The sequence below is a fragment of the Bacillus rossius genome, chromosome 3 (genome assembly GCF_032445375.1).
Source record: "Bacillus rossius redtenbacheri isolate Brsri chromosome 3, Brsri_v3, whole genome shotgun sequence".
NCBI classification, from domain to species: Eukaryota; Metazoa; Arthropoda; class Insecta; order Phasmatodea; family Bacillidae; genus Bacillus; species Bacillus rossius.
Genome location: NC_086332.1, coordinates 100299237 through 100309103, shown reverse-complemented (window position 1 = coordinate 100309103; position 9867 = coordinate 100299237). Strand labels below are relative to the sequence as shown.

At 38.1% G+C, this 9867-nt stretch overlaps 1 protein-coding gene across 1 annotated transcript in view; it reads right to left on the bottom strand.

Annotated features, from left to right (window-relative positions):
* Positions 1-4388: 4388 nt before the first annotated feature.
* Positions 4389-9867, bottom strand: part of LOC134531350 (uncharacterized) — a 29041-nt gene continuing 23562 nt past the window's right edge. Inside the window, exons 2-3 of the mRNA XM_063367049.1 lie at positions 7062-7421; positions 4389-4459 (exon numbers count right to left, since the gene is read on the bottom strand). Of these exons, the coding sequence (XP_063223119.1) occupies positions 4389-4459; positions 7062-7421 (431 nt within the window). The remainder of the gene's footprint in view (positions 4460-7061; positions 7422-9867) is intronic.

The window sequence follows — 9867 nt, the reverse complement described above, 5'->3', positions numbered from 1 at the left end:
TCGTATTCATCTGATGAGATATTTTCGTTAAATGTGCGTAGTCAAGACTGAAGTCAGTTTTGAAGATTATATAGATGTCTTCACCTCTTGGTCTTGTAGTAAGTATAAAACACTATCCAGGATTCTTGGTCCTATGGTATACCTAAAATATGCTTAGTTATTTGTCCTATTTTCTTTTAATAGATTATCTTCAACCTGTACTTCTGACAGTTCGGAGTCTTTGTCTTGTCTGCTTGAAATATGTCATATTTGTTTGAAAGCAACAACAGGTATCGTCCAATAAGGCCTCGTGGTTCGGATTATATGCCTGGCATTGTACGTGGCGTTGCCTCGTACTTCGGAAAAGCTTGGTCTATAAACATTGTACATGACCTGGCTTCGTGGTTCGGAGACACTTAATAATCTATATGCTTGTAGTTGTAACTCTATTTTTTAAAAAATGAAAGTGCACCGAATATGATCTCCATTGTAAGCGTAATGATATCGAGTAACATATTTATTCAGCGGGAAAGAGTCCTTGTTTGCAGTGAGGATAATTAATTAAATACATATTTAAGAGCATAAATTCCTTTTTGAATTGACCAAGATAGAAACAGGGATATAAATAGATTCGATTAATCAGTACATTAATGAATGATTTATTTTATGAATTTTGAAATTTTTACCATATTTCTAGCTAAATAATTTATGAAGCTCCAAAATTGAGGCCCAGACAGCCGAAAATATGGTGGGTGCCTTGGAAATAAAAGGTCAAACTAGAGGGAAAAATTAAACTAATATGGCGGCAGCGCACTTTAGCAGACTATGTGTGTACTACACGACACTAGCACTCCTGGTAGCGAGTATTAAAAACATAAAGGCGATAGCGCTCTCTAGCAAACGACGAGTGTACTACATGGAACTAGTGCTTCTGGTAGCAAGTATTAAAGATGGCTGCCTCCAGCAGACGAAAACAATATGGTGGCTATGCTGTCATAATCATAGATGGTGGCCTCTAGCAGACAAAAACAAGATGGCGGTTGTTATGTCATAATCTGAGTTGGCAGCCTCCAACAGATTAAAACATTATTGCAGATGTGATGTCAATCCAAGATGGTTGCCTCCAGCAGACAAAGCCAGATGGTAGATCCAAGATTGTTGATGTGATGTCATACTTGTTGGGAATATATCTACCTTGGCATTAGTGGTGGGAGGTCAGTCTGTCCGCGGCTTCCGTGGAGGAAGATTCCATCGATCTTTTTTTGTTTTCACTTATTTCGAACTAAAATACCATGGCGTGAGTTTTTAAATTAAAATTTTATAAAATTGGATTTAATTAAGTTTTTATTAATTTTAATTATTTTCCGATTGTTTTGAAAAAATTACGGATTTTCAAGATGACGGATATCAAGTTATAACTTTTAAATGGCGGGATCAATTTTTATTAAAATTTTATGAATTAATGTAGCTATTAATTTTAAAATTTGTCTCGGACATTTCGATAATAATTCCGGATTTTCAAGATGGCGGAATCCAAGATGGCGACAGCACTCTCCAGCATGCGGTGTGTGTAGGTACTATTTGGCACTAGCACTCCGAGTAGCCAGTACTAAAAAATAAAATATGGCGGTTCTGACTCGAACAAAAGATTCTATTATTTCTTTAAATTAAAATATATATTTAAGTACAAATATGCGTGTTATGTTTATATAAGTACCTTAATTATTCTTAGTTTGGTAAATATCTGATGGCCGTGCGGTTAAAGGCGCATGTTTTCCAAGTCAGACGTAGGAGCTGTCATGGTTAGAATCAAGCACTGTTAATGTATTTTGTATAAAAACATTTAATGTAATATGTCGATAAGGACTATAACAGTGCATAAGACAGAGCGATGCTGGCGCTCTCTAGGAACAAAAACCAAATACAAGGATGATGGAATCTAAGATGGCCGCCTCCAGCAGACGAAAAAAAGCATGGCGGACACCATATCAGAATCTAAAAAAGTGGTCGTGGCATTAGATCCAAGATTGCAGATGTGTCATAAGAAATGAATATAGCGGACATGATGTCAGAATTCAAGATGGCAGGCACAACGAAAAGTGCAATGTTCTAGAATAAAAGACGGCGACCATAACGAAAAGTGCAATATGCTATAATACAAGATGTCTACCATAATGAAAAGGGCAACACTCTAGAATTCAAGCTGGCGGCCGTAACAAACATTGCAATATTCTTAAATACAAAATGGCGACCATAACTAAAAGATAAACATTCTATAATACAAGAAATCAACCATAACAAAACCACAATGTTCTAGAATTCAAGATGAGGCCATAACAAATATTACAATGGTTACATCAAAATGCGGAATCCAAGATAGTGGATGTGATGTCATAATCCAAGGTGGCTGATCCTAGATGGTGGGATTCAAATGGCGTAATCCAAGATGGGGTCATGGGTCAAGGTCATCCAATATGGCCGTCGTGACATCACAATCCAAGATTGCGGACCGACACCTCACTCCAACACCAGAAGCAGGAAATACATTTATATACTCTCATCAAAAATGGTTTCAGCCAAAGGTTTTAGACAATGTTTTGGGTTTTTACAATAAATTATAACGGATTTGATAGCCAAACTACTAAAAATAATTATGATTCTATTTAAAACTTACAACACTTGGTATTTTCACCCGTTGCAGTATTAGTTGATTACATAAAGTTTGCTTTCGACAAAAGTTTTAGACCAAATTTAGAATGTTAAATAAGAACGGAATAAATAGTCAATTACTATATGGTACAGAAGTTTTTTTTTAATCTTAACCCTGGTTTAATTCATCTTCTAGTTGTAGTGGTTTATTTTATGAAAAATGTTTGAGGCCAAATATTTAGATTTTTTTTTGTTAAATTTACAATCAATGTTTATAGATCCATTAGTAATTATTTTATCGGTTCTTTGACGCCTGTATATTCCAACCTTTGCCGCAATGCTTGATTGCATCAAAAAAATGTTTAAGTCAAAACTTTTGATTTTTTTTTTAAAGGTTTACAAATAATCTGAACGGATTTAATAATGTGCCTACTAAGGGAGTTATGCTTTTTTTTTGTCCTTCAATCCTTGTACATTCACCCCTAGCTATAATTGTAGGTCGTATAATAATTATTCGGACGAAAGTTGTAAATAATATTTTAATGTTTTACAATAAATAAGAACGGATTTAATAGTGTAGTTGGTTCGGAAATTATGAATTGTTTAAATCCTACCCCGGTTTTTATCATCCCATTGCTGTAATTTTTCGTTTCATAAAAAATTGTTTCCGATAAAAGTTTAAGATAAAGTTATACAATTTGCAAACAATTGGAGTGGATTCGATGGTGTGCCTACTAAGGTAGTTATGAGTTTTTTTCATCCTACCCCTGTTTTGTTTTCATCTCCCGGCTGCAATGTTTCGTTTAATCAATAATTGTTCCAAGAAAAGTTTTAAATAAAAATTATACGGTATTTTGAACGGATTCAATGGGGTACCTATTTCGGGAGTCATGAATGGTTTTGCCCTCCAACCCTTGTTTTTTCCACTCCTTACAGTTTTGATTGGTCGTATCAAAAACGTATTTAGAAAAAGGTTTTTTGGTATTACTCCTACGAGTTTTAATACGATTAAACGGATGCGATATTTGTCATATTTAGGGAGCTCTAGTGATTTTTTTTAAATCCCCTATTTCTACCCCTTTGGTGGAATTTTGCCCATTAACGAACTTGATCGATATTTTCTATTACTATATTTATGTTTGGAAGTGATATGTGAAAAATTACGGCATGTATCGTGTCCAAAAAAAGGTGATATATAATTATATATATTAACTTTTGAGTTGATGATGGTTTTGGAATCTAGGGACCACGAAACGAAAAACTATATAAAAACTTTTTCCAGAAGCCGTGCCATTGTAATGGCTACAATAGTTATTCTTTCTTTGAAATTCACCTAAAAAACACTCCTCCAGCCAATAGTTATCTGGTGTGAACAAGGACGTGTGCTGAACTCGGTTACTCGGATTGCTTCGGGGGGACAGAATGACGTGAATGGTGGGTAATGCGCTCAACATAACGCCACATTCTGACTTACAGTAAACGACCGTAATTCGAAGGTAACGCGACACTACGAGACTCAAGGACAAAGAGACAGAGGCTACGGAACACCGCTATCTTGCGCGGCGGACAGACCTGGCCGGAATGACGTAGGGGCGACGATCAGACAAGATAACCAATCGACTTCTCCAACCCTCCAGCTTGACCCGCCCACCTCCCACGGAAGTGTACGCGCTGAACCTACTCGCGGGAGTTGTTCGCTGCCTGTATAGTCCTCAAGTCATGCTTCGGTCTTCATGACCGCACAGTCCTGCGTGGGCGGCTCACGTCTCGGCACTGGTGCTGCGCGGGTTGCCGTCTTCCCCGGCGCCGAGGTAGTAGCAGGGGTACGTCTCTGAGGAGTGATGTGCGCTCTCAAGTTCCCGAGACGATATGTTCCGACAAACCGCAGCGCGTTCTTGCGTCCTTGCGTAACGCTTTGATTGGTCCCGTCATATATTTTAATGGAGTACTCCGCTGGTATTCACAGAGTCACCAGAACGGGTTTCAAAATGAGCTTTACAAATTAACGACAAGATAACGATTACTTGGTAATGAGAAAGTACTATATAACGTTTATAATAATCTTTACTACGTTTCAACTAATCTAAAATGTTGTAACAAACGTCAGATAATCATCCCTGTTAAAACTGCACACAATTTTACTCATACACAGTCTGCCTCGTACCTGTTCCAACTGACAAATTGTTTCGACAAAAAGTTTTATATTTTATCGTCTTACTAACTGTGCTGATACGCGACCCACATGAAGTTAAGTTAATTAAATATAAACTTTAAAAACATAAACATTATGAACTGTCACCTCCCGTGCGCGTGTCTGCCATTAACTATGCTCCATTGTTTCCTTGTTTACGTTTTGAGAGCATCCTACAGACACAGTACTCCATGGACCAAGTTTCAAACAACCGGAAGTGGGTTTTCACAACTTTTATCAGGAAGCTTTGTGAAGTATTTTCATATTATTTATTATGTGCATTTTTATTAAACTTTTTATTTTATGTCAGTAATTACTACGTGTGTAGTGGTGTATGCACTACTAGGTAACTTTTATTTTGTATTGTTGTTTATTGCATTTGTTACGTTAAGCGTTTAGGCGCCGAATTTGAATCAATCCCAGCAAGGCTTCGGTATGACGACGCCGGTGTATAAGCGCCAGATCATGTTTCTTCGGGGAGTTCCTCGTGCTTCCACGGACTTAACCTGCGACACTGAGCGGTATATTTAGGCGCCAATTTGGACTTTGTGAACCTAGAAATTTTGAAATAGCAACTGCCTTTGTTGTAGGCCTAGAGACGTGCAGCATTTTTTAGCCAAACATTCAATACGGGATAGGCTGGGCTGCGTTATAGGACTGTGCGTGTTTGTGAGTGCGACCAACAATAGCCGTAAGTAAGTCGCTACACCTGCCGTACTACAGGTATTCCCTATTCTGGCAGATGTTTCCACCACGGCGCACCACAGGTAACAATTCCTTGTTACGCCATAGGTCATAAACAATAGAAAAACAACCATATAATTTTCCCTAACGACGATCTGTGTCCAACTGACATTCGCCAACACAGCGAATATCAGTCTAGTTTGGCCCAGTGGTCCTTGGAATAGATTTTGTGCCTACCACTGGGTTACTGCTAGCCGGAAAAATATATAATATCAAAACTAGAACCCTGATAAACTATTGCAACGTGAAGACTATAGTTTTGTGATGATACTGTTTTTGTGAGAGTGTCCAACTTAACTTCCTGTTTTTAATTTTCATCCTACTTGCAAATACTTATCCTCGTTTTTATTGAAGGAGTGAATTGTAGTATTTCTTTCACAACCTGAGTGAGTCTTGTTTACACTGTTAGCTGTCAACTATCATTGTTATTGTTTCGTCAGTTATAGGTTTTGCAAGCTACCCTGATAGCTTTAGAATTTGTTTAAGTTGGAAAACATATAATTCTGGAGCCATATAAAAATCTATTTAAAAACATCAGTATTTTGTTAATTGTGTATAAGCATTCCAGCCTCACTCTTAAGGTTTCGTCACAAGCTATAGGCGAGGGTGTGTTGTTTTTATTATTATAACTATTGCAGTACTTGTGTTTTAAGTGGCTGAATTAGGTTGACTGCTGGTTCATAATCTAGTACACTGCCAATACCACTACACAAACAGCAGTATATTCAATACAACCACGTCTGCATAATGAAACACAGTACCCACACTACATCGGAATATATCACCGAGTAGCAGGCTGCATACGAAACCACATAAAATAATAACACGCTACTACTACCGCAACACGAGCATTATACTTATAACTGAACTTTAAGTTGAAGCCAGGCCTAGGCACTAAACACACGGCCTGACTCCAGTAGACATGTCACTATAAGAAATCAATAGGTTATAGAACCTAAGTTTTGCGGAGTTTGATGCGTATTTAAAGAGAAGGCTAGAAAAAAATAGACTTTTATTATAAACAATTTTTTAAACTCTTTATCATAACAATAACAAATGCTTACAAATTAATATAAGGTAAACTGTGTGACAAATACCGTTAAAATACATTCCTGCAAATTTTCCTCTTTTTTAATTTTCGTTAAGTGATTTCTGCTATAAGATGTTATAAACAAGAAACTACTGTTCCTTTAACAATGCTATTTGTAAAAGGTGTCAGTCAAGCTCCGTGCATGTTTGGTTCTATAAGGATGACGGCAGGAAAAACTGTAGAAAGTCGAGTTCGAACCATTCAGGTTAGCTCGAGTGCAGCGTAACTCGTGATAGAGATAGTCACGCCCTCGAGCCGCGCAGTAAGATATCTATCTACGCTCGCAACAGCGAACGGCTGACTGGTCGGCAAGATGTTGAGGTAGTACAACATGTGTCCGAGATGCAACACATGTTCGTGGTTAGAGTGATGTGAGTTGTGCCGGTAGCAGTAGGCTAGAGGTCTCACCTCTGACGGCGGCCGACGCGCGCTCCAGCAAGGCCCGGGTGAGCACGAGGGGCGGTGCTATCAGCTGCAGGGGCTGCAGGGGCTGCAGGGGCGAGCCGGCCAGGAACAGGCGGGTGTCCCTGGCTCGCAGGGGCCTCGCCGGCCAGCAGGGCTCCTGCTGGAGGCCAGGCAGCCGCACCAGCGCCGAGCCGCCCGGCCGCAGCCGCCCCGCCCCGCCCTTCAGCACGCGCTTCACCGTCACCGCCGCCACGCCCGGCTGCGGGAAGCCGTCCACCCGCGCCGTGAACACCGCCGCCGCCGCCGCCTCCTCGCACGCCGCCGCCGCCGCCGCCAGCACCAGCAGCAGCCCGCCCACCGCAACTGCGGGCACGACCACGCACGGCTGGTTCAGTCCCGCGCCACATCCCTCCACCTCAGGCCTTACGGGCGACAGACGGCAACCCAAGTCCTGTCCCCTGCCAGCAAGTGTCCCCGGAATGCCCCCTCATCTACCAGTAGTATCAATAATATTTTGGGCAACTCTGTGCTTCTTGGCGCACCACAGTCCTCGGCAACAATACAGTGTAACTGATGACGCACCGCAGCCCGCAGGTCTTGTCATGTGTATTTAACCTAACATTTTAATTAACAGTGCACAAATCGTTCAGTCAGCCTGAATCTGAGTAGATTGCATGAAAACCAATAACATTACGCTTGTTCAAAAGTTAGCATGAAGTTCACACCCCACCAGTCAAGAAGAAGAGATTGTGCGTATTTGACGATTCACTAAAGTTATTGTTTCCATACTTGAGGCCTGCGCCAAATATCAGCAAAAGCAAAGAGAATATTCATTGTTTAGTCAGTGTGTAATACATAGTGTGCTTTTGATAGGAAGTTGTGGCACTACGTCCGTTACTGAGCATGTATGTACTGCAAAACATAAAAATTGTTTTATCGTTAAGAGCATCATCGTTTCAGTGAATTCAGTTGTATGTTTTATTTTTTAAAGTGCTCCCTCCAGCAAATAATTTAATAAAGCAATTCAAGAAAATACTTTTGCTCACTAAACTGTTAGCCACAGCCAAAGTTTTCGCTCTTGGGCTGAACAAGTTATTTAATTAAAATTTTGAAAATAAAAATATTTGCTTGAGCAAGAACAAATTCCGGCTCCTTGGGCCGACTCGCAGTTCATGAATTATATATATATATATATAAAATTATGATTATAATTATATATATAATTATAATTATAATTATATATTTTTTTAAACAGTAATTATATTCTGTTGATACTTCCAATCACAGTAATGTAAAAATATAACCTGTTGTGGGGCGATACTTCAATTTTAATGACAAAGACAGAGAAATAAAAAAAGTAATTTGCTTGATTTTATTGAAGTGCCTGGAGAAACGTCTGCTCTTATTTAAAGAGAAATTGTGCAAGTAATAGAGAAATATCATTAGAAAATAAATTTAGTTGCTATATCAGCAGACAATACTAACAGCAATTTCGTATGGTAAGAGAAAAGAAGAAGTAAATATGTACATCAAATTAAAATTAAATCTATGCAAATCTTTTCTAGGTTAGTACATGTTGCCCATATTGTGCATAATGGTGCACAAACGGCAATACACGCTGTTTCGGTAGTTGTGGAAGGAATGGTATCAAAATGTTTGGGTATTTCGATATTTATACTTTTGGTGTCACAATATTAAAAGAATTCTGTGAATTTTTTGATAAAGATTACAACGAAATCTTGGGGAATTTATCTGTATGATGGTTATTATTAATGAAAATGTATTGACCACTGCAACAGTTCTTTTTGTCTGAAGCACGTTATCTTGTAATGCTCAAAACTCTCTTTGGTGACCCCAAAACGGAGTTGTGGCTTCTATTTATTCATAGTAATTTTTGTTTTTTGTTTTTTATTACACAATTAAAATGTTGCAAATAAATTACAGAGGTATTATTGAATTTTCGCTGATTATGTACGATCTTAGGCATAATCTTTAAGCCCATAAGAATGAGAAGTTTATAGAAATGATGGTTAGAACATTGTTTACGAGAGGGAATTCTAACTCGTTTATGTTATTTCAATGTATCAAATCTAATGTATTCAAGAGCCATTGACTATTTAAAATCCTGGTGCGAGTTTACTATCATCTTTGAATACTTAAGTACTTGCTTCTGAAGCAATTTCCACTTAGGGGGATATTGATAAGTCAAATCACTTACTGAAAAGCAATTGCTTTAACTTTTAGATAGATGAAGATAATTTATTTGATGAAGTTATTTATCTTAGAGATTACCTTTCAAGTAAAGAAGTAGAATTCTGAAGTTCTTCGACCAGTCAAGAATGTTACAACGTGCTTGAACATTTTAAAAACATCTCAGTTCCCTATACAAACATTAAAAGTGGCCAAATTGGTATTATATAGTTGTTGTTTTTTTGTCTCATGGTCAGTTAACTCCAAAACCATCGACAAATCAAAAGTTTATTTATATATATATATATATATATATATATATATATATATATATAACTGTGGAAAATCTCAGTCGAGTTTGTTAATGGGTAATTTCTGACCAAAGGAGTATAAATGGGGAATGTTTTTTGAAAAACAGAAAAATTGCTCTTAGATCCCATAATATGGAAAATATCACAACAGTTTGAACGTATCATAACTCGTAAGAGTATAACCAAAAACTTTTGTCTAAAACATTTTTGATATGACCAATCATAACTGCCAGGGGTGGAAGTAACAAGTTTTGGAGGACAAAAAAATCATAATTCTGTTCATGGGCACACCGTCAAATTCATTCAAG